Raw genomic sequence first — 26,051 nt, 5'->3', positions numbered from 1 at the left:
TGTATCCTTTTGGCGTTTAGCAAAAACCCTAGCTTCCATTGAAACGTCATCAGAGACCATTTTTAAACTGGTAGGTGCTCTTGTATTTTTTTCTTCCTTTTTATTTGTTTTTGTTTTTCCTATGAATGAGTAGTTTGATGTCACTGTTTTTAGTCAGAGAAGGAAATATGACATCCCCTACACCTGTGCAGAGCTGGGACCAGACTGCCAGGGATTTCCCTGGGAGATCTGAGCCTCACCTCTCAGGTCTTTGAAGACCTGAGATGTTTAGAAGACATCAGGATATAGTTCACAAAACAATCCCACAAAATAAAAACATGTGGTCCAGGATACTCTGTGGCTGGAGGTGCATGTGACTGAGCCTGCCACTGCATACTGCAGGCAGCCATGGACATGTCTGAAGGGAGCACTGTTTTGCATGGAAAATGGAGTTTAAATGCAATTTTGGAAACTTTGAGAGAGTTATCTCCCGCTCAGGAGAGAAGGGCAGGCAGCATCTCATCTTGCTTCTTTATAAGGAGACAACAAATATGCTCTAGGATAAGCTCCTGGAAATGGCAGGCCCCCCCTCCTGCCGTGCCACAGCCATCCGTCCCACAGGACCATGGCTCCTGGGAGGTGTTGGGACAAGCACGCAGCCCTGACAGTGACATGTCACCACCTCTGGGCCAGCGCCCGCTGGGCGCTGCGGCCCTGTCTGGGCTCTGCCGCTCTCCCGGGGGGGCAGCCATTTTGCAGCGGTGACCAGCCCTGTGCCGATAAATCTTTGCCCTCGTCAGGGAGTTCCTGTACAATGATGTCGAACCACTGATGACTCTTTATGGGCTTCGCCCATCCCTGCACCCGCAGGCCAGGGCTCCACTGTAAGCACCCTGGTGGCCCCGGCCGCCATCAGGCCCTCGGTGACCTTGCCCTGTGGGGCAGCAGGCGAGCCCCGGCTGGTCCGTGCTCAGGCGCGGTGCCTCTGGGAAGCAGCGGGCCACAGGCTCCATCCCAAGCGGCACAGCTCTCCCAGCTGCTCAAAGGTATGTGCTTTACATTGTTTTGGTTGGGTGTTTTTTTAAAAGTACGGGCTTGTGGAAAGCTTCCTTGAAAGTTTCTATTAAGCTAGTCTTAAAAAATATTACCCTGTAACGGATTCTTCCTTAAGGCTTTCTCCAAGTTATATTCATTTCAGTTCTGGTTTTCTTGTCATTAAACAAACGAGTTTGATTTAATAATTATGTTTTTTTATAGCTAAGGATGTCTGATATAGTAGAGGGTGGGTTGAGTTTTTCTCTTTGGCTGTGAACCGCGTTTGCTCCCTGGAGCCTCCCACAGTAGTCTTGACCAGGAAGTGTCGGGCAGCGCCGCCATTTTCCAGAGGGGCAGCAGTCGCTGGGCCTCGTTCTGTGAATAATTACACATGCGCTTAACTTCATCACGCTAGAAGTTTCTGTTAATTGCTTTCCCCAGTAAATATGTACATAAGCAGGGCTACCACATGGCTAGATAATCTGTTTTCCAGGTATTTTGACTTTGCTGGAGAGAAAGAGGTCGGGGAAAGGGGTGGCATCAATGAGGCTGCAGGGCGGCCTGAGGGAAGGAAGCTTTCCCAAGTGCTGGGGAAGCTCAAGACTGGGACATATTGCTGCTTTCCTTCATGACAGTATCACCACAGCCAAGCTGACAAGCCTTTCCTTGTCATACCATTGTTCCAAAAAAACCTGTCAAAGTGGAATATTCATCAGTGCCCATATTTGACGTAGCCTTTATACATGAATCAAAGCTACTTGTCTGTAAATTCCTTACTCAAGGAAGAAGCAGTAAGGGATGATCAAGGTTTGGAGAAGTGCAGGAAATGAGCATGCTGACAGTGAGAGAAAGAGTGCAACTAAAGGGGGCAGTCTTGACAACTTTGAGAAAGAGGGAGATGAGGCTGACAAATACAATGACTGGGGAAGTGGAGCTGAGGGTAAAATGGCTGGTGACAGCAGGAAGGTAAAGGGAAGGGATGTAGACGTGAATGTGAGTTAAAGGGCAGACCACAAGTATCACTTTGTCAAGGAAAAGAATCAAGTGTCTGGGTGTGTAAACAGCTGGGAAAGGGTAGGTATATAGGCATATTATGTAAAAGTTTCTTTCTACTAAGGTCAAAGGCAAAATTCCCGTGGCTCTATGAATAGATGATCTTGTGTTTGCAGAAAACCAAGAAATTCTATGGAGAAATTTTCCTACTACTGAATTCATTGATAACCAGTGATTGCAGAGTCAAGCAAATACTGACCACCTGAAAATCCCCCACACATTATCTAGTGACAGCTCTACTGAAAATGCTGAGTGTGTTGTCCATCTCCCTGATCCCCAAACTAAAAGAGAAAAGGAATAAGAGAACAGGCCCAACCTCACTAAGCTGTCTAAATTACTATGAAGCTAGTCACAGGAACTGGTTTGGAGTTTTGGTTTTTGTTTCTGCTTTGGACATTAGCTTCAAGGGGTGGAGGAAAAGGATGTCATACATATGAAGACTAAAACTGGAAGAGAATGCATCTGCCCCAGTAACAACCATACTGTTTGGTGTGAACATCTGGAGTAACTTGCATGTTTACTGTGTTCTGAACTCTGGCAGCTGGAATGAGCAGTAGGTTGAGTACTACCTTGGTATTTTTAAGTATTCTTTTATTCTTTTTCATGGAAGCCTGTAAGGAGCTGAGTTTTCTTTCAGGTGTTTACTGTAGTTAGGAATAATAACTGTTCAGATAAACTGTGACTAATGCATAACTGACTTGGATGTAAGGTAGACTTACAATGCTGTGGCCTAAAGCCTGGCCTCTTCTTCCAAAGACATGATTTTAAAATGAAGACAAAAAAGCCTCCTCAAGAAATATCTGTCTTAATTTAGCATTCTTTCATGCTGGTAAATATTCTGATTTATTTGTGTTACAACTTTACTGAACTGTGATGTGGCCAACCAGCAGAAAGACTGTTCCTGACTTCTGTGGGCTTCGAACAGGCCATTTTGCTGGCAGATAGATCATGTTCTTGAACCATGCCTGCACTGAAAACAGAGCCAAAGGTATAATATCACACTATGGTACCAATTGATAAAGAAGACTGCTGAGCTGGTTTCTCACCAAAGTCACAGAATTCAGGCAGTGAAATCCCTGGAGCATTCAGTCTGCTGCAAGCTGTGCAAGTAAATGAAAAAAGAATCAAACTAGTGGATTTGTAGCTAGATGCTAGAAAGTAGATAGATAACTGCTTACGATAGTTATTCCATTGAAAACTTAGTTATTTTTAAAGTAAATCCATCTTTGTAACCAAATAAAGGAAAATATAAAAAAAAAAATTACTGAAATCCTCTTTGCTTTCTATTTCTGCTATTACTTCCCTTCTATATGGCAAGTCACTCACACTCAATTCATTCATTTTCTTCTGCTTACAGCAGAAATGTAATATACCAGTGATTATCTGCCGTAATTTCAAAGAAGTTTCCTGCAAGTGAAGAAATAAAAATGAATCATCATAGTCTTCAGTTTGAAGATGTCTAATAGCACATGAAAATATTTCTAATGTGAAATCAAGTCAATATTTTAGAGCTTGATAAGAAAACATCTAGCAGGTGTATATTTAGACATTTAATATTTAGTAGTCACTAAGATTTCTTTCCAGTTTGGAGGCATAGGCTCCAAGTCTGGGACGCATCTATTGACCCACAAATATTTCCCTAACCCATTGAAAGTAGAACATGGAATTAAGTCTGATTTATATACAAATTGACCTGTGTCTGATCAGCAAGGGACTTTCTCCAGAGAAGGAGATTTGAGTTGAATATTTGGAGATATTTGAGAACTGTCTGGATTCAACCCTGTAAAATGTGCTGTAGGATAACCCTGCTTGAGGAGGAAAGTTGGACAGGATGACTCACTGTGGCTCATCCCCTTACCCGTTCGGTTATTCTGTAAGACTTCACAGATGAAAAAAATTGCATTCAGAAAAGCCCTGTAAGCATTTAGCTACAAATGAGGTTGTATTCCTTCTGACAAGGTGTTTGTCTCAAATCCCTGGTCCAAATCTCTCTAGTGTGTTCCTGGGGCAAGGGGAGAGGCTTCTCCTTACAGGAAAAATGCCTCCTGCTCTCCTAGCTGGGTCTGCAGCTGCACTCTCCTCCCTGGCAGTTTTTGTGTACTGTAGACAGACATCAATTCTTGTGGGATCCTCTGTTATGCACAGACTTCTCTGCATGCATGGTGTAAGGATTTGAGTGCCCCAGTCAGAGCAGTGAGGTCTGCTAGGTAACAAGGGGAACGTGTCAGTGCCTTTGTTCTGCAAATATATCCTTTATATGTATATCCTCTATAGCTTTCTGTCTCTATATCCTAATTCTTCATCTTAGGACAGAAGTACCTTCTGGTATCAGGTGGTTTTTGGAATGATCCTGATTCCTGCTGCATGCTTTCAAGCAGGAACTAGACTATGGATGTATGATAAATATCCCAGACATTGACTAATCCTAGTTTGGTACACAATGAGGAATAGCATGCTGTTTTAAATATCAGTCATTTGTGTCTAGTAATGAGCATTTCCAGTTTCAAGATGACTAGCATAAAGGCATCTGTGTTTCATTTTATGACAAAGAGAATCCAAGAAATATAAAAGGACAAGGAAAAAAAAAAGCATATTTTGTGATAACTCATTGTGTGCATTTGCCTGTGAAAAAATTACAAATTTATGCCAAGCACAAATGTCCAGGGTCAGCCAGCTTCACAGCTGATCTAAACTTCTAAACAGGGCTTCCCATAAAGGTGTTTCAACAAGCACTTTGCCTTAACATGGGATGCAGGAAGGGATCACATGGAATCGAGTTTGCATCCCAACATACCAGAGTGCCAAAGAAAGCCTTCATCGCAGCAGTTCCCTTCACATCAGAGAAGAAGCCAGTATAGTAGCTCTGTTGTGCTGTCTGGTGAAAGAGGGGCCATGGCCAGAGATGTGCTTTATAGAGAAGATTCTCCCTACCAGCAGAATAAGTTGAGCCCAGAGCAAGCTGTATGGACTGTGTGCACAGCAACTGGGACATGCTGTGCATGACCACAGCTCCAGCTCTGCCTTGATTCAGTCGAGCTCAAGTACCCAGTGCCACTGTAACCAAGTCAGCAAAAAATCAATTGCTGTGGGATGGATGGATCTGCCCAGAGCCCCAGGGACAGCCAGAGCAAACCTGAGCTGGAGTCTCTGCTATTATTGCAGCACTGCCAGCCTGAAGCTGTCTTGGCTAAGTCAGTCCATTCTAGAGGGCTCTATCTCCATATGCAAATATGACCTGTGAGTTATTACAGGGTCTTCATCCTACCAACAATTCTGACTTAATGTCAACTGTTGCTCCCAGCCATACTCTCATATGATCTGATACGTACCACCGCAAAATCTCAGGTGTGCTGGAAACATTGCTATATCCGAAAGAAGTGTACTCTTTGTGTTTTCTTTTTTTATTATTTTTTTTATTATCTCAAGTCCAGTGAGGAAGAAATCTAAAATTTCTGTTTCATCTCTGAGATTTGACTTTATTTTTTGTCAGTGTGTTTTGTTTTGGCAATTTATAGGAATAGGTGTTCTTGATGATGAACTTGTCCTTCCTAGCTTTAAACACAAGTTTCTTCAAACTGCCTGTCTTTTTTAGATCAGCTTTACATAAGTTCAGAGCTCATACTGAGCAGTGTTTTCTCTCCATTGAAGAGGGGAGAATTAATGAGGAAAGCCATGGCTTAAAGGCTCACCGGAACTTTTATCGGAACCCTATCTAAATTTTAATAGCAGAAATCATTAAAAACTCTGCTACTTATTGAGAGTCTCACTACTTCCTTTTTTCAAACAGGCTGATATATTTCTGGGTAAATCTTTCCCACCATATTTTTCACATATACTTCCTATTCCAAACTGAAAAGAACGCGGCACAGATTTCTTTTTGATAAGTGTGTGCACAGGCAAGTTCCTTAGCCTCCCTTTCAGGGAAATTTCTGCCTTTGTTTAAAAGCACATGTTCCCTGAGCAGATAGTAATTTACATTTTTTGGGATGCCATCTGCACTTTATCTTGTAATTCTAGGATGGGATGAATTACAGTTAAATGTTGGTGTTAAACTTTCAAAACTTTAACTTACAAGAGTGTCAGGCTGTTCTGACAGTGAAAAATTGAGATTTTTCAGCTTACAGGAACTGACTGAACTGAATTTTGTTCTAGGGATTTGTAATCAGTTTGATTTTCTTTGATCATGCAGATAAGTATTAATGACAACCAGAAGTAGAATCAACAAAGAAGTAGATTCATATCTATCCTTAGAGTACTTGATCTGAAACTAGCAGATTCAAACCCTATGGACTTATATTTCATCCATGGTTCCTTGGCACTCTGTATTTATGATAGCGGCGTGATGAGAACCTCTGCCTCTGGACACTTACCTACCTCTTCAAAGCAGCTGGGTAAAGTAGTTTCTTTCACAGCACATGATTTGAGGAGGGGTGAAGGGACAAAGAATGGAATCTCATCAATTGAGAATTTATTTTATTCAGAGAAGGTTTTGGTATTGTTATACATATATATGTATTATATATATAAATATGTGTACATATGCATATATACAAATGCAATTTCACAACACTTTGAAAATTGACATGGATTGGCTTTAATGCAATTATAAATGTGAGTTAATTCAGAGGAGATTTCTGTTTATTAAATGAAATAATATTTCCCTCTTCTCTGTGCTTTAGCATTCACCCTTTCCATTCTAGAAACTGTTTTCAGTATTGTGGTTCTTCTATTGCTAGCTCTCTCCCTAAAGAGAAAAACTAGAGTAGGAGAGAATTATTACTGTAAAACAGAGGTTTCCCAGCAAGATCACATTTGAGAATTAGGCATGCCTATAGAGTGAGTGTCTTTTAGTGGTCTGATGATCATTACTGCTGCAATGGAAGAAATTACTATATTCCTTACTCAAAACATTCCTACAAAGTCAAGCATGACTATCAACGGTACATTTATTCGTGAAAAGAAGCCTAAAAAAAATGTAGGTGTTCCTCTTACATCAGCTTATATCCTGTTGACAAGTCAAATGACACTAGGCCCACTTATTAGTTTCTAGTGGTTTAACTGACAACTTTTGGTCTCATAAAATGTGCTATAAATACTATCTGCAGCACAGCCTTGCTGTTCAGTGGTACACCAAGTGTTCAGATGGCTGAGAATGCTGTTTCCCAGTGGGAAATGTGGCATTTGGCAATCGTTTATTCTGATTTCCTCTGAGGATATGAAGGAAAGATTTTACCAAAGTAATCCCTGAGTAAAAAACAAGCAACAAAATTATTAATGCCAAAGCCCTGGACTACAGAATGAATGCTAAAGTGCAGACTTTATTATATCTTTAAAGTAGATAGGGTGATTGCATACTTTTACCTCTACAGGGAAATACATTTGTGCTTTCCACACATGAGTTTGTGGAGAAATTGCATGGAATTGATTTCATGAGTTTGGAAACGAGCCCTGGTGTTGAGAACAACTTCACAGCCCCAACTCTGAACTCACTTGGCAGAATGGATGTCTTTCTCCCAGTGAAGTCACTCCTGCCAGTGGTTACAACACAAAGAGGGTTTAGCTTATAAAGAACAAATTGTGATATAGCGATGTCCCACCATAGGATTTTTTTTCATCTAGAACAGGACAGCTTGTAGAGAGGGAGAAAAAATCCAGCCCAAGCACTTATTGCTTTTGGTTCCTGTGGAGCTATGCTGCCCCTATCTTGTCAGGAAAATCAGGGAAATGATGACAAACTGTGAAGGGCAGGTTTAGCCAACGTAAGATTAACACATTTGCTGAACTTTTAATCTCATTTTTCTTGTACCTAAGTTTACTATCTTCCTCATTGCAGTGAGTTTATAGTCAATCTTCCTTTATTCTTGGCCTCCTTCTTAACAACATGGGGGTTATGGGGCCGTGCTCCTGCACCACCTTAGGCAGCAGGCAAACTGGTTTATGACTTTCAGCTAAAGTGGATGTGATGTGGAGATCACAATATATAATAAGTTCCTAACAGACATTTTAGGTAATTCATACCTGTATGTAGAAGAGTTGGAACTGAGAGAAAACAGAGGTTGACCCATGCCCCAACTAATGGCAGAGGGCAGGTGATCAGGAAACCTGTGCTTATTGCCAGGCTGCCAAGAAGTGTCACCCAGAGGCAGCCACTGAGTACACTGCCTCTGTCTCAGCTAAGTGTGCAAAGGATACGGGAAGAGAGCAAGACGAGGGGACAGTGACAGAGAGACACACAGGAAGGTCAAGGTGGAATAGGAGGGGCTGAGTTTTGCAGGAGTGGAACATTTGAAGAATGGGAAATTTCATTCCAGAATACCAGAAGAAATAATACTTCATGTTCAAATTATTGATTTTTTAATATATAGTCAACATTCTGTATCTTTTTCACAGTTTCTTTTTTCCTTCCCCGCACTCATTAACAAAGCTTGTGACAACATGGAGTTAGCAGTTTGAGTGGGCTGTACATTTACCACTGGAAGATTTTAGCCATCACTTAGAAGAATATATTAAAATTCTCAAGAGAAGATGGAGATGAAATGCACTGAAACAGTTAAATGCTAATCTCAGAATAAGACATGAGACCTCAACCCCTTTTTTTCAGTCTCAGAATAATAGCCTCCCTGCTGAAGCAAACAGAAAATGTGTTGCCTGCGCAGATAAGAGAACCTTAGAGTACCTTGAAAGTGTGATTCAGCACACTTGAAGTTTCTACTGTTTTACAAGAAGGTGCTGACTCATTTACTAACTACATGCAAAACAATCTAGAAGTGTCACTCTTTTTCTCCAGAAAAAAACGATACATTACTATCAGTAGCAACCACAGTTCACAGAATGGGTCGGGATGGAATGGACTTCAGACGATCATCTGGCCCAACCTCTCTGCCCAAGCAAGGTCATCCCAGAGCACGTGGCATATGATTGCCATCAATTACAGTCATGAGCAAAGGATTGCCAGAAATGGCTTTTGGGAAGTCAAATGATTCCACACTTGCCGAAGTTGATCAGCCCATGTTGGGAGTTATCGACAACTTTCAGGCACAAATCTGATCACTAGTTACAAGAGATGTGCTTGTTCGCCTCTGGTTTTAGAAGCTTATTCACTTGTGGTGTGATGACGTAGGAAAGGGATTGATCAAACTTTGAATGTTGTCAAAGGAACTGATAGAGACAGTGAGAAGGCAGTCAGAAACAAGTACGAAGTTATTCTTTCTGCTGTTTCATGCTTTTTAAGGCAAGTTTAGGTGAATTACCAGATTTTTCTTTCTTTTTTATTTCTTCACAACAGCAAGGAGATAAAGGCTATCCCTGCAAAAAAAAATGGTAAATGTCTATAACAATTTATTTGGTAAGATTTTTATTGTGAGGCTTTTTTCATAAAAAATAACATGCTAACTGAAAGTTAATTTTGTTCAGCTTTCCTAGCAGCAAATGCCCTAAAAATCTAGGAAATGCCAGTTAAGCAGTCATTAGTTCCTGGATAGTCAATCCCAGATGATGTAGCATTCAGCACTGATCTCTGATTTTATCCAGCAGAAGTGATACTTCCCCCATGCAGCATATGACCACCCATACTGCAAACATCCAGTTGCTTCCACACACATCCAAATTGACTCCAGCTTCAGTAATGTGAGATCTCATATGGAAAAAATACTGCACTGAGTAAATACACAATGTTCCTAGAAGTTTTGAGCTGCATTCAAGTTGAAAATCAGTGCTGTGTAGTCCTCCTTCACCTGTGCCTTGCTTCTTGTTTTCATACCTTCTCACATATTAAATAATTTTTCAGTAATTTTGAAGTCCTCGTGCAGTCTACCTGTCTTTTACTAGGGAATTTACTGAAATGGATGCCAAAGCATCACTGTAGAAAAAACCCAGGTCAAACTAGTGTTGATATAACCTTCTCATATCACTCCAGATGAAAATAGAGGGTGAAACTTTCCCATACTCCTTCTTCAAGAGTATAATAAGATCACTTTTCTTCTTGTAAGTTAAACCATTGTAGGGAAGGTATAGAAACCATGAGCAATGATCATTTTGCAAATGTCTCTCTCATTCTTCCTCTAGATCACACCCACGGAAACTGTCTCCTCAGCAGACCTGGACAATGGATTCAAATTTCTTGCTCTGCATCTCTCAGGGTAGGATCTAAACTTGCATTTTCTATATTTTAGCTGAGCAATTTATTTAATTTATTTATTCAATGTGTAAAATGAGCCTACTACTGCCATTTGTGTTTTTGTATAGGACTGGCTGTATTAAAAGCTGCTGACATAAAGTAATATGAATCCCACAGTAGACTGGCAGGAATGAAGTGCATAGTTGCTCAGAGGGATCTGGACTCTAGCAGTTGTAAGATGTGCCTGGAGATCAAGGGTTTGCCTGGAAGAAGCAAAAGTATCAGTAGGGTTAGACTTTTGTGTTGAGTGGAAAGGATACCAGTAGCACATAAATGCTGGAATTGTGTGCACTGATGCCTCTTGTGAATCTAGCACAAAGCTTTCCTGTACTGCCCTGCCAAAGTGCCTCAAGTCTGCCCAGCTGGGAGATGAGAAGCTAGGCCACTTCTTATGCTTTTTCTTACAGTTTCCTGAAGGCTTAATTAGTATATAGCAATAATAATAATTACTTGTTCTTTTTACAGGGCTTTTCATCAATAGAGCCTAACCTTAGTTTTAGGAAAACTAAGGAAAAAAAACAGATATTTGCCCAAATTCACACATCTAGTGAGGCTTAACACTAAAGGCAGCTTAGTTCTGTGTGAACACACATTGTTCCTAGAAGTTTTGAGCTGAATTCAAGTTGAAAAGCAACTTGGCTTTTCTTTGCATACGCCCCCAAAGTCTGACTTTGGAACTGAAGAATTAAAATTAGCCTGCATTGCACATTCCTGAAGATTTGTACAGCTAGAAATGAGAATTACCACAAAATAATGCATAAAAAATATCTCCATTGAAACTAGAAGAAACTTGGACAGCAAATTCATTGGAGCAGGATTTTAATCCAAGAAAAAAAAATGCATACTCTCCCATGAGTGTGTATACAATATATAATTGAAGTATAACCTTATGACACTGTAGAGCTGCATGACACTACAGAAAATACACAAGCACAGGACAGTCTCCACTGGAAGAGTTTCAGAGTAGAGCATTTGCTGATAGAGATACAGGGGTGCACCCAGTCTTTTCTGCATTAGGTTTTCATGGTGTTTACAAGAGACAAGACAATGGGTAATCATAGCCCTCCTCTCCATACTCAGGAGAGACACAAAAATATTAATCTAGTCTAAATCTATAGCAGAGTGATTTAATATCTGGGTTTTTTTTTTTCAGGAGGGAAGTAAGATTGATTTGTAGGTACATCCATGTCCTCTTGTCATAATTTATTTTGAGAAAAATTATTAAGCAGTGATTTTCAAATCTGACCGGTAGCTAATTCCTCAGGTCTATGACTATAATGGAGTTTATCGCACCATGCCCTTGGTCTTCTCTTCTTATGGAAAATTTATTTATTTATTAAGATCTTTGCCCATCATGTAGCATTTCAGTATTATCCCTTTAAATATGTGAGTCTGTTGAGGTTCTTGCAGTGCTTCTAATTCTGCTAGCTGCCAGGACCTGCTCTGAACATTAGCTAAAGCCTGAGGTTTTTTAATTTTTTTTCCTTGTGTGTCTGTGCCTTGAAAACTGTTAGTTACAGCTGCGTGGCTTCTGCACTTTGTTTTTATCATCTAAAGACCTAAAGATAGAGTGTATTTTCTCCTCTAGTGATCTGCTACCTGGCCTTTTCATTCTCTTATCCTTTGAAAAACTTCTGCTTCTGCTTCCTCCTAAAGATGCTTCCTCCCCACACCTCTCTGGTCTATAATTTCCCACTGTGCCTTGTAGTATTCAATCCAGTGCAGGAGGTATTAAAGCTGCTGTAGAATCAGGAAAAGCTGCTGGCAGGTCCCCGTCTGTGGAGGATCCCCGTGAGGAGGGGAATTCTCTGAGGGAAAAAATGGGAGATGGAGCTCTTGTGGCTCCACCTGTGCTGCACAAGAACAATCAAAGGATTGATGGAGAACCCAAGCAAATTTTATCTTGTTGGAGGAATATCTGTTTGAAGACTAATGTGGTAGTAATTCAGGATATCACTTTGGCTGATGCCTCACTGTTGCTTTTTGTTTCCCCTACTGTTTCACATTGTCTCTGTGTGACACTTACAGACGCAAAAAAATAGTTGTTTGCAAAGAATTCAGAGCAAGAGTATAGGGGGTGCTTGTTTCCTGGAGATTAGTTTATACTTAGTGTGACTCAACCCTGATAAGATCAGCTTATAAGAGGATAGCTGATCTTGATTTCTGATTCAATTTTTTTTTCTTTTTATTTCTTTAAAAAGTTTATTTTTGGACCCAGAGTGATATTTTATAGCTTGCATTCATTCCTAAAGAAGTCAGAATGCTATTGCAGTCAACAGTGAATGGGTTGGATTTTAAAGTATCAGTCTTCATAACCTATGTATTAGGTCACCTTTGTCACACAGCTCACTGTGGATCTTGTTCTCATACTCAGACTGTATGTGTGTTCCAGAGAAACTCTGTGCCTGAATGGCTCTGGTCTGTAGGACACTTACATATAGGCTTCTGCTTTCAGGAAAGAGTTGAATTCAGAGGCAAAGGCTTAGTCTCAAGCTACATAGGGCCAGTGGTTGGGTGCTCTCAGAATCCAATCCTTATTCCTCAGTGTCACCTCACATAAGTGTGTATGGATGAAGTAGGGGGCTCAAAGGTCCACGTGTAATGCAGAGAAGACTCTCAGATGGGAAAAGACTCAGCTAAGTTAGTGCAGAACTCTGTTTCAACGGCAGCTTTTTTGAGCAAAGAAAGCTGTCACTGCCAAAATTATCAATATTGCCACATTAGATAAGGGTGAGAAATAAACTCTAGCAGTGCCACATATCCCTGCTGGGGTGCTGCAAGCAACCACTGCAGTCCTTTTTTTGGCAACATATGTGATGTATGAGACAAACAGTTTAGGAGTACTGTCTGTTAGCCAAGACTTCTTCCAGCGCAGCTGGAGGATTTACAAAATGAAAAAAATAATTTTTGAGAAAGTAGTTTAAAAAAAGGAAAATAATGTGGATTATTCCCATTGCTGAATTATTAAGAATTATAATTATTTATGTGCAAATTGTTCATTTCTGGTAAATATTTAGTGCATGGAGTAGGTGAGAGAGAATGTCTAAAAAGGAAACACAAGACAGATGAAAAATTTCAAATTTTGAGATCTGTAATTAAAAGCTTTTACTTTGTGATGGGGTTTTTTTGGCTGGTTGTTTTGGATTTTTCTGTCAGTTTCTCAGAAGGAAAACAGTTTCTCAGTAATGTCTGAAGTTGAGTGGTACAGTGAGAATTGGCATGAATTCTATGACACCTATAGTAACTGATGTTTAAGATCAAATTTAGAGTAATATGTAATTTTTGCTACAACTACTATTTCCCTAGTAAAAAAATGTGTCCATAATTAAAAGACAAGTCGGAGATGCCTAATGGCTCAAGTTTACAGGTTTACAGTACATGATGGTATATTCCAAAGTATTTATACTAAAACTGTTGATGTATAGGAAGAGCAACTTTTTTTGAGGCAAGTCTGAATGTGCTCCCTTCCAAGCAGGATGCAATTGTCAATGTTGTCCTCTCCCACCTTTCTGCCCACACAGATTATGTGAGAAATGTTTCAGCGCCTTACTATACATAGTCAAGGCTTCTTACTCTCCTGCAGAGGTCAGTGGGAGGTGCTGAAACCGAGATGTGGGAGGAAATGAGCCATGTGGGAGTGAGCTGGTGGGTCCTGAACCTGGGAGGCACTGGGAAGAGATGGGTCAGCTTCGGCCATCACATCCAGCAAATGTCTCAGTGGGGGTGCAAGGGAAAGAGTTGGTGCAAAAATAAGTGTTAATACTTGTGTGGAGGTGGAGTGGGGCTTTTGCTTTAAATGAGAAGTTTGAGCTGTCTAAATGAAGCTGAGGGGAAAGGTGGGACTGAAAGATGCCAGTTAGAGGAAATTGTGAATATGTTTGCAGTTCCCCTTTGTGAGCTGGCAGAATGTGTACTGGGACAATCTCCAAATAGGCTGGGCAGAAATTATGTAGGAAGAGTCATGTATTCCAGTGAGTTATAATAGGAAATTTCCCATGGCTGAAATATTTGTCATTGCTGGATTTGTCTTTCTCTTTTAGAAGGTATTATTGTTACAATCTATATAGCTGACCAGACAATATTCCTCAACTTTCAGAACTTTCCTACCCTCTACTTGAAAACTGGTAATGGAGAAAGACAAAAATTTCAAGTGACTTTCTTAACAGTTTGGTGGATTTTTTTCTGGTTTTGGGAGGTTTGGTTTTGGTTTGGTTTTTAGTTTTTTTTTTTTTTTTTTTTTTTGGGGGGGGGGTTTGAGGTTTTTTTTTTGTTTTTTGGGGGGGTCTTTTTGTTGTTGCTTTTTTTGTTTGTTTGTTTGTCTTTTTTTTTTTGTTTGGTTTTTTTGGGGTTTTTTTTTAACAAAGTTTTTTGTTTTTTTTTTTAATTGGGAGTGTCTATCTGCACTAATGATTGACTCTTACTTGCACTGAGATCTAGCTTGAAGGTCTGAGTTCTCCATAAACTGGCACAAAAACGAGAGAGAGCCTACTCCAAGCATCTATCAGCCTTGGAAGCTCAGGGACAAATTATCTGCTTTGGGGGAAAATGAGTGATGTGTTGATATTTTTTAGATAGGGAGTTTTAATTAAAGGCATATTACACAGCAAAATTGCAGGGGAAATCTCACACAGCTTTGAATGGGACCTGCAACTTACTCTTCCTTTAGATGATACGTTAAGTCTGATGGCTAACCATGACCACTGAACAAGGATTAGAGCACTTTCTATGTAACTTGGCATGCATTTTTCAATTTTTTTTTTCCTCAGGCAAAGATTCCTTCTGGGAAGAAGGAATAATCATCGCCTAATTTTACAATGGGAAAATGCTTTTGTTCACAGAAATAGAGTTAAGTGAGGAACTGGACACAAGTTCTCCTATGTGAAAAACCTTCCATTGCTGGTTTTAGAATTCAATGAACATTTGTGAGTTTGTATATGAACCAAGCTCCACTGGGTTGGACAGTACCCATTTCCAGCTCAAGGAATCTTACTCAGCTTTAGGATGTCAAATGAGCAAAGTTACATTCATTTATATTTCAATAGAATACACATGACTTGTATAATCATTGGGTAGTTTTTTCTTTCAAACCCAGTGAAATGAAAAAGGAGATGTGTATTGGACAAAACACTGTTTCAGAATTAGAAAGGAAAAAAGTGGGGTAGAAAAGAGGAACTATTTTATTAGGCTGCAACTCACATTCTTTATTTGGCATCTATTTCATTATCTCCTATTTCCTGATGATAACATAATGTCCTCTCTTTTCCTGTTACCCAAGCACTTTACAGAAGATGTGTTGCATGCCTGTTGGCAGTCATGGACAATTTGACATTCACAGCTTATTACATGACTTGACATCAGCTCTTTTTCAAAATACCCGCTTGCCCATCAGTGGAATATATCTCCTCCTTCCTATTGCTGTATTGCACACTGAAAACCAGCAGATGTTACCTGCAACAGGTTTTAAGGCTATTGATCCATTTGTGTGCATCTGGACTGAGCTACCATTCTTGGATATTACCTTTTTTGATGTCAGGGGTGCTCCTGGTGGTCCTGAGGACATGGGAAAACCTGTAACTTACTAGGTGTTACAAAGAAACAACTCTGTTTCAATTTCTTCCTGGGGTGGGTTTTAAACAGCAGATTTAGAGGAGCTATAAGGCCTTCTGAAATCATGGTGAGTGTCTCACTGCTTTGTGAGCAGTCTAAACACATTCTTTGAGACAGGTTCCCTTGCTCATGTCAGATGTATTTCCATATGTAAATATAAAGCCAAGCTGACATCTGCTCTTAAACTTGCTGAGAAAGGTTCCTCTTCACCCTGGAGACTCAATTACCTTCCAAGCATGGTTCCCCCTGCTGCCATACAGCACGCAGCTCCCTCTCTATGGCAGGCGTGGTTCTTGGAAATGTCACCATCTCTGAACTGCTCTGACTCTCCTCTCCCACCTGGTGCTTGGTCATGGTGTCTATCCTGGGCCCTCAGCAAGAGACAAAGATATGCTTTTGCAAGACAATACACCCACTCTCCTTTTCCACAGCCCTCTGTTCCACTGCTGAGAAAACCTGCCCTCCTCAGAGTGTCTGCCAGCACTGCTGCCTTGGCTTGATCTGGCCTTACCCTGAATCTTAACCTTTTGGTATCAAATGTGTGGGTTGTAGCTGTATGGATCCAAAGCACAGAGACTTCTTTACAGCTTTCTCATAGGTACCAGCCTGATGGAATCATCACTTCTGCAGTCAAGGGCAGGACCTCCAAAATTATTACCTGACTCTATCCCTCCCCCATCTTTTTTTCAGTCACCCAGCAGACACTCAATATCTCATCCTCCCATCTCAACTGGTCATCTTGTTTGGGGTAAGAGAGAAGATACAGTAAGTACCTCAATAATGGGAACAATCAGTGACTTCTTTTCAATAATTAGGGGGTTTGGGTCAATGCAGGTTCACAGTCAATGCCAACATTTTCTGTCTGATGAAAGTTTTCTGAGTTCAGTGATGCATTTTCTTTTCAGGTTTGACAGTTCATTCTGTGGGGACTCCTGTGCAGACTGTGAAGTAGTTCGATTTTCTTTCCCACTTCCACTCCTACCTTATGTCCAGGCATTTTTTCCTCTATTTTTCATTATTTGTTCCACAATGAATATACTGAATTTGGGATTGTTGCACATTTGTTCTTTGTTGACATCCATTTGCCCTTTTACCAATACTTCTTGATTTTGTCTGGACTAAGCTAGTGTCTTTTAGGGCTTTTTTAGCTATTTCTTGACTCATAAAGATGAAGTTGTTATCTGGACTTTCTGCAGAGTAAGGCTTGTTTCTTCTCTGATTTTATTTTAAGAAAAGACTTGTTGGAGCCTCCAACAATGCTGCATAGGGATCCATGTGAATGCCCAGGTATCTAACAAAAGAACCTAGTATGCTTTTCTAACTTTTGGTTTCAGGTTTAACTCACAAACCCAAAATCCTGAATTTTTCAGATGTCTGATTCTACCAGTGGTCACTGCAGTGGTCAAACAGTTACAGGATATCCTGCTTTTCAGGCACCAGTCCTAGCAGCACTCACTGCAGAACTGCTACGGCAGTTATTTAACTTCCAGTAGGCCCTGAGCTGCTGAAGACCATACTTTGTGTAAAAGTATTTTAAAGAATTCATGTGTGGATATTAGATATTACTATGCTGAGCAAGAAGCTGATGTACCCGGAGAAAAACTATATTTAATCTGCAATGTATAGAGTATCTATTAATCAGCAATGGTTCCTGAATTGCTAGCATGCACAAGTAAAATATAACCTCATATACAATATTCTACTAAATTCCCTAAATTCTCCTTCTTTTAAGTTACTTGCAGGGAGAAGCCGAGTTAACACTTGCTAGAGAAAGTCCATGCTTTTGTTTTGTTTATGTAGATATTAAACATGCTTTATCCCTTATGTTTCTTATCAAAGAGAGTGACTAGATCTGAGAAACATTTGTGTGGGAATGTGGAGAATGAGTTAGGATCTTATTGTATTTCCCAAACAGAATCCCAGGGGAAAAAATTATATTCCATAAATGACATCATGTAACAGTATCATATCACTTGTCAGTTGAACTACCAAACCACTCAAAATCCCTTCCAGGGCTATGCTTTTTTTTTTTTTTAATTAGGCACCATATTCAACATAAAGAAACAGTTTTCCTACCTTATGATTGTAAAATTTGCAGGATTCCACTGATAATCTTACTGCAGGTTACATCTGCAATGGTTCAAGGCATGGGGCCTTAACTGAGGGGACATTAATGTCAAGAGGACATGGACGATAGAAATGTCCTTTTAAGTACATCCCTCCCTTGCATCTGGGACAGCTTTCATGTGTGAATGCACTGTTGGTTCCTAAAGCAGTGAATGTGAGTTTGGGATGATCTGGTCTAAGAGCAGAGACTGCAGAACAGGAAATTTCTGTCCATTGGAGCTTTCTGTCTCACCTGGAACATCTAGTGCTTCAGTGGGTGGGAAATACTATGGCAATAAGGAGGTAGAGGAGAAGGTCTCTAGCTGCCTACGCTTTTCCCCATAAAAGTACACCAGTCTAGTGCAATGATGGGAACAGAGAAGACCTGAATAAAAGAACCCCTCTTGGCCCTTTTGAACTGTATAAGCATGGATCTTTGGCTAGGACACCTATTGTATTGAACAGTGAGCAGCTGCTGCTGATATGAAATTGAGACCTGAAGTCTATTTAGAGAAATAATTGCTTTAGTTTCCAAGATGCTCCTGGAAATAGGATCTAAATTTCTTATTATGATCTTACCTGGCAAAATACAGTATGTTCTAAACAATAATTAAAATTCTCAGATGAAAAATTCTCAAAGAAAGCAGGTCAGTCTTTCAGGTTTGCAATGGCAAAAAATTAGGAACAAACAATCCTCTTGTAAAAAGGAGAATATTATTTTTGTCCTGATCTCTTATCAGAGCGAGGAGTAAAACACCTGCGCTCATCCTTTCTGAGGTAGTTCTTGGGACTGTATTTTTCACTGGGAGTATCTTTCCTTCGAAAGAAAAATGTCCAAACCAAAGAGAAATAATTCGGATACCTTTGTTTTTCCAGCACACCCCACAGGATATGATGCAGAATGCTCTATTGTTTACATTTCTCCAGATTAACTATTGCATTTTGGTAATTCTCTTTCAAGTTGTTCCTTCTTAAATTATTTTTAAGGGATAGTGCTTCTCAAATGCATCCAAAATTACACAAAGTTTTTAAAACTGTGGGCAGCTAGCAATTTCTTGCATCTTGCTGTTAAAGGCCCATGTTCCTTTCCTATGCTGACAATCTCAATAACTTTTTCAGAATGGCAGAACTGAGAGTGCACACAGTGAGGGAACACAGGTAGGGCCCTAAATACACAAAAAATCCTTCATATGAGTGTAGAGTCACTTCCTAAATACTATCTAATACTGGGAATCAGAACATTGGTTAAGAGGTTGCAAATTCTGAGAATTCATCTCCTGCATTTTATAGTTAAGAATTTCTTTCTTTTTTTCTTGTAGTTCACAACAAAAATTTTAAACACTTGCCATCTCCCTTTTAAGTGTGGCAGCAGGACTAATAATCTTTCCTGAGATTCATCTGAAAACAAACTTTCCTTACATAGAATCCAAGTTTTGAATCAAACTTAGATGCTATTATTTGTATATCAAATAAAAATAGCATACCATTTTGGGATTTCACCTCCTACCTTTTTATTTCCTTTTCCCCTTCCTGTTCCTACTAGTCCATATGGTTTAGATCTGAGAACTGCAGGATCAAACCTTCAACAAATTATTTATTTCGAGAATTTTTACTTTGTTTGCACCTCTGTCCTTTTAAGTCTTTGTTTTTAAATGAAAACTCTACAATGACTTACCAGCAATCCTCTCTTAACTCTGAGTGTTCACTCAACTTTTTCCAGAAGTATGGATCACTCATTGGTCTCATGGTTCTCAGCTGAAATGAAGTCTCGTGCATGACTTAAAAAACACTAGCTTTGATGAGTGAGATGACAAATGTCCAGCCTTTATCTCTTTATCCTCTCGCTGATGCCATGCAAAGATTGAATATCAAGGAAGAGTACCAGCTGGGCTTCTGCCTCATAGCATAATCATTCCCTTTGCTGTTTATCACACCAAGCACCACAGTACCATCTTCCTCTGCGAGGAGCCTCCTGATGTGCTGCTAGCTGAACTCTGCTGCTGGCGAGGGGCTTTTGGGGACTACTGTACCATCCATACTGAAAAAATAGCCTCCCACTGCAACACATCTTGTTCCTGTGACACTGTCTTGGGGAAGGACAGTGACAATTCCTCTTTGAGAATATAGTATCAATGTTCAGTGTCCATGGAGCCTACCTGTATTATATCACAAAGCATAATTAAATTATTGGAAAAAGAAAGGGAAACATAGAGAATAATTGATTGCACATTTCTGTGGGCCATCTATTTTCTTTGGGGAGAAATAAATCTATATATTTTTGAGGGGGAATCTATTTTCATGCCTTACCTATTTTCTACCTGTATACACAGATAACAGATGGCTCACTGTCCATTTTAAAAATTGCTGTGGAAGCAATTCCTTTTGTGAGTGAAGTTAGTCTTCCCAAGAAGCGAAGAAGTCCAAGCCTAGATAGGATTTTACCACTGTACCCAGGTCTCCTTTGCCCGAAAGAGCTAAAAAGAAGAAATGTGCAGAAAACTACATATGTAGGCTTCCCTAAACAGCAAAAATTAATGGGAAACAGGGTCTTAAACTAGGCACAGGAACATAATTTACCAGCTCTCTGGTCTCTGACTAGGTTGAAAATCTGTTCATTTACCAGGCATTGAACCTGTTCTCTAATTTTTTATTTCCTGCACCAATTTTTCCTGTCTCAGCCTGTTAGAATGCATTTCAGGGGTGCCTGCAGGTTTGACAAGTTACATCAACCAGCAGTGAGAAGTGTGGGTGATCAGTATCTCATAAGTTTGGACCCTTCTACCAAGACTTTATCGGCTGGAGTCAGAGAGCAGGAGCATAACACTTTGCCCACAGCCTGACTCAGAGTTCTCTGCTTTGAGCAATGCTGACAGGAGGCAGAAAGCCATAAATCCAAGCTGGACTTCACAACCCTAGCAGAAAAATTGCATCAGTTTATTTGTGACTTAAGAAGGAAGACTCAAGAGCAGTTAATGTATAAGCAAGCTGATGTGTAATTACCCCAAGAATGAGTTTGAAATCATTTTTAGTGATATAAAATGTAATAGCAGTATTACATAAGCACAGCAACAATCATACTGTCTCTAAATGGTTGCATACTACCTGTTTTGACAGCTGGGGTAGAAAATGGATCACTGGATGGTCATGAAATGAATACTTTCCCTAATCAGAATGGAGAGCTTTATTACCCTTATAATTACTTGTTAGCAGTCACTTATTAATTTTTTTTTTAATCCATGAGTAATAAAATGGGCCTGTTTATTAAATAACATTTTAATTGAGAATCATTTTTAACATGGTGCCAAGCTCTTAATGTTTTCTCCTATGCAATTACTGAGATAAATGCTTGTATTTCTGATAACTCCATTGACTCCATAAGACAAAGAAAGCCTTCCCTGGTATACAGCCAATATAACAGGCTCCAGATGCCTTAGCTTCCCTCAAACAACTATTTTTAACATATTGCAATAGAATATTGCTTATTTTACTAAATCACTTTCACAGACTCCTGATAGATACTGTGTATTTACAGCTCATTTGAATTCAAATTTAATATTTTTGCTCAGCTAAATTTATTATTGATTACACTGGAAAGCTTGAATTTAAACATTTTTTTTTTTAAATTCACATTTTCATTAAAACACACCTCAGAGGCAATGTTGACAAATTGTTTTGCAAATGTCTGCATACTATTTGGCCATGCATAAAACTTGTTTAAAACATTATGAATGTTGATGTAATGTTGAGTAAATATTTTACGTGTTGATTTCGAAATAGACATGATCACTCTGAGGAAATGAAAAGGTTTTTTCTTTTGTATCTACAATAAAATCTGGACTTCAGGGGTGAGGGAGATTGTTTGGTTTTATCCCTTTGCTCCTATTTTTTAAAGTAGGATCAGCATAATCAGGGCGCCTCCTTGTTTACATAGACATACTAGCACAGTTTCTTATTTGGTCCTGAGACTGAAACCCTCACTCTGGTCAAAAAGAGAGATGGCTGTGTTTTCACTAACACAGAACATGAGTAAATGAAAGACATTATGTTTGTACAAGTGAAGCTCTATTTAGCCATGTGGGGCACTTAGTTTTGGTATAGGTATTGCCTAATGAAGTATACATTCTGGTAATAGCACAGGACCTACAGATTCCTTGCCCAGTGCCAGTTGATTTTAGTCAGCCTCTGCAGATTTCTGCTCACCAACATTTTCACTCTTACTCTGTAAATACATATTTTCTGGATTTCCCATTTTATCCCTAACATTTCTGTACAGGTTTGAGGTTAAAATCAGCCATCATACATAGCAATACAAATTGTCTAATGAGACTCATTTTCAAACATGGGCTTACAGTAAAGTTTTCTCTGTCATTTTTAGGATGGTGGACCTTGTGTCATAGAGGTATCTGGAACACTAGCCTTTCAAAAGTCAATGCAGTTTTGTCCGGAAAATTTAGTCAATGTGAGGTATCCCTGTATAAGGGAAGCCATGTGTTCTCTGATTTTAACGAAAACCTTTTCATTGGAATTATTCTACTCTATGGTAGTTGCCATTTCTCAGTAAACACTGGATGCATAAATTCAGTTAAACCTAGTTTTGAAAGACAATTGAAGCAAACTAAGAGTTCACGATGACTTAAATGAGAAATAGAATCTGTTCTGAAATTGACATTTCCATTCACTCACAGGAAAAAAGGGGAGAAAATGAAAAAAACAAATTAATTTGACTGAGGACTGGTCTGCAGACTCAACTGATGGCTTGTCTGCATGTCAGATGCAGGAAGCAATTTGCAAAAATTGAGGTGTTTTCCTTGTTTTTGTGCTCCAGATCCTTATACTCATAGGTTGTTTCTTCTCTGCTTTTTCTTGGGTTGGATTCGAGTCAGTCTTGGGTGGTCAGTATCATCATCCCTTATGACTTTGCTCAAATCTTCTCTGCTTATAGTTATATACTGTACTATGTATTAGAAGCACTGTACACAATAAAATTACCTTTGATTCTTACAAGAAGATAATCCTTCGACTGTCATTGCTTCCAAGTGAAGCCTTGTCTATATTGATATTTCTGTGTATTTTCTCCCAGTTTATCTCATAACAAAGCAGGATGGAATTGAATGCATATTTTTCATGTAGTGAGAAATGAGATTTGAGATCCACATCTGGATCCCGGAGCTTCTTTGGCCTTTTTGGATATTCTCTTCTAGACAAAGATGTTCCAGTGTTGAATTAAAAATGATGATTTGAAAAGTTCCCTAGACTGCTGCCATTTAGAGCAAATATTACTGTCTCTGTGATGTGCTGCCTAATTCCCAGGAGTAATAAAAGCAGCATCATATTGTCTCTGATATTGTCAGAGCCCTATGGAAGCTTTCTAAATTGACTTAGAGGTTAGTCAACCCTAGTTTTAGGGGGAAACTGTACTGCCACTTCAGCACAGAAGCCACAGACAGTTCTGGACAGTGTTGCTAAATTTCTGAAAACCAAATCCACCGAGGTCATTGCATGATGAGGGAAACAGCTCTGCTCATGGCTGTCTTATGGTCCTTCATCCATTTCAGCTGGGAAACACAACGTGATATTTGATAGTCACTGCCCTGAAATCAACTTTGATAGTTTGGGTTTAGCTACAATGTTTGATTTTCTTTCCTGATAAAAGACAGCAAAAGCTCCTCCTCTCACCCTGCTTCCTGCTCTCCCCACAAAGATTTTTATCTGATCGTCCCTGTTACAGCTCCAGGAGACCAAGGTTTAAGTGTCCCCTCTGCCTATGGAGAAGAACCTGTATTTGTAGTGAGAGAGCATGGTCATTTGATTGAGCTGCTGGTGTATTGGCTACTTGCAGTAATGCTGTCTCTGTCTTGCCTATTAAATCCTAACAGCTTTAATCAAGTGAGGAAGAGGCTTGAAGCCAGGTCCTGTAGCCAAGGGCTTTTTCTGACTCCACAGGAGTGCACAGGAGATGTAGGGATTCAACCAGCAGGGTGCACAAGTAAATCTGAGTTTGCTCAGGCAGAGGAGGAATATCTCTGTGCATGCACAGTGTGTACATGGACTTTAACTGCTGGTTTGGGGAAAAGAAAAAAGAGTGCTGACTTCACTGGGGAAACATAAACTGAGGGGCTGCCATATTGAGATGGGAGAGGAGTCTTGATTTGAGTCTGGATTGTTCTACTAAGTTATCTATGAATATAACAGCAACATAAGTGCCAGTTTAAGACTTTTTGTGCATCAGCTTCCTTGACAGTTGGGTCTGAGGCTTGGACCCTGTCTGTGTCTGAGCTTCTTCCTCTCTAAGCCTCCTGATGTGAAGATTGCCTTATCATGACAACCTCAACTCAACTGAGTGTTTGGAGACGTTCTTTTTGATGAGATAAGTTTCCTTTTTTGCATGAAAAAAAAAAAAAAGAACGAAAAATGAGGAACACTGGTGCACTGAGGATTCACAGAAGTTTTTCTTAAACAGTTTTAAAGTCTAAGAGACTGCTACTATGTCTAGCTGTTCTGGTTTCAAGGAGAGAGGCAAACAATACTTGTCAAACTTGACTCTGAAAAGACACTAGCTTTTTCTGTGGTGGTACCTCTCAGTTTCCATTGCACTGACTTGTCCTATTTTAAATTTGTAATGAAAGAAAAAATTCTAAAGCTGGTAATCATGCGCCTTTCTTGTATAAAAACACATCTTGTTTTTATCATCAGTAACCTGCACTACACAAGAGCTCTGACACATACATTTCAGGATAGATTAGGAATTGCCTGCTCCATTTGCATAACATTAAAATCACTGTCTAGATACACAAAATAAAATGAATACCTTCCTGATTCTCTAGTATGGGCTTGCATGAAAACGATTTCACCTTATTTTTCATGAAAGCAACAGGCCCTCTCTTTATTTAGTAGATTGGAAGAGAAGGATTTGATAGCTGAGTGAGGGGATACCAATGTAATTCATTTTTCTTGGACAGCATGCTTACTGCATTTAAAAAGAAATGGGGTAAGGGCAGGGGGGAAGCGTTGCAAAAAAGCATATGGAGAATGTGACAGGCTGGCAATATCTGAGTCCCCATCATTCCTTGAAGCTGCCAGAAGCCAACTGCTCTTCTTTCCAAACCACAGGCTCATGCTGGTAATGATATGATTTCCTCTATCTTGTGTTTTGTGTTTGTACTCCAAGAAAAGCAACCCCCTCAAAACTCTACACACTCAGTTAATCAAGATAGCCTTGTCTTCTCTCATCCTACTGAAGTGATTCTTGCAGTGGTGGGACAAGGATCTGGGGGCTTCATGTTCTGTCCCAAGCAGTGTTCACTGTCATTCATGTTTTTCTTGATTGCCTTGAGCTTTATCCTCCTTCTGACTACTAAGTAGCATACTCACCAACTGAAAAGAAAGAAAGAGGACTTGATATAAATTGGTTTCATACTAGTATAAAATGTTTAGTATTTCACTTTCTTGAGGAAGTAATCTACATATTACAAGAAAAAAAAAAAAAGCAAAATCAAGAATTTTTTTCTTGTTCCATTTATCATTACTGTTCTGTATTGAGGGCTTTTAAAATGCTGACTCTGTCTATAAGTGTTGGAAATAATTGATATCTTACAAAGAGAAGTAAGGCTACATTGGTGTTGAAAGTACTAATATTCACTGATTTCTTATCAGAAATGTTTTCCTATCAGTTATTCCCCAAATAATAAATAACTTCCAGTTTGTACTTCAAACAGCCATCTTGTAGTCTACATGAAGCCTTTCCTACTATAGTACAAGTATAAATGTCAATCTTTCTATGCCTATTAAAAACAGGTGTTGTTTTTAACTTTAAGAAAATTTAATTCTGGTTTCCTCAAGGCCAGAGAACGAAAACTTCAGAACAACAAAAGAAATGGTAGATCGGGAGCTGTTGCCAGTGAGGAGCAACATGGGTGAGAGCAAAGATTCTTGTTTGAAAAAGAAATTGCTCAGTGGTGGAGGCAAGTTGCAAAGGCCCATTGAATATCAGAGCTTACATTTTGATAGGCAATAAAGATTATAGGTCAGAAAGGACTCACAAAACCCCTCAGATTCATTTTTTTTAAAGTGATAGAATGAATTGTGGATGAAGGTA

At 39.5% G+C, this 26,051-nt stretch overlaps 1 protein-coding gene across 19 annotated transcripts in view; it reads left to right on the top strand.

The window, feature by feature from the left end:
• The first annotated feature begins 718 nt into the window (after positions 1-718).
• Positions 719-26,051, top strand: part of IKZF1 (IKAROS family zinc finger 1) — a 108,040-nt gene continuing 82,707 nt past the window's right edge. For 11 of the 19 annotated variants that reach the window (XM_068196108.1, XM_068196068.1, XM_068196054.1 and 8 more), the window contains exon 1: positions 719-1,025. In XM_068196108.1, coding sequence (XP_068052209.1) covers positions 821-1,025 — 205 coding nt within the window. In that variant the 5' untranslated portion in view covers positions 719-820. Of the gene's footprint in view, positions 1,026-7,698; positions 7,827-10,131; positions 10,206-26,051 lie in introns of those variants that run through there. The other 8 variants (XM_068196190.1, XM_068196169.1, XM_068196115.1 and 5 more) reach the window with 4 other exon arrangements.

The sequence above is a fragment of the Anomalospiza imberbis genome, chromosome 1 (assembly GCF_031753505.1).
Source record: "Anomalospiza imberbis isolate Cuckoo-Finch-1a 21T00152 chromosome 1, ASM3175350v1, whole genome shotgun sequence".
Taxonomy (NCBI): domain Eukaryota; kingdom Metazoa; phylum Chordata; class Aves; order Passeriformes; family Viduidae; genus Anomalospiza; species Anomalospiza imberbis.
This window is presented reverse-complemented; position numbering and strand designations above follow the sequence as displayed.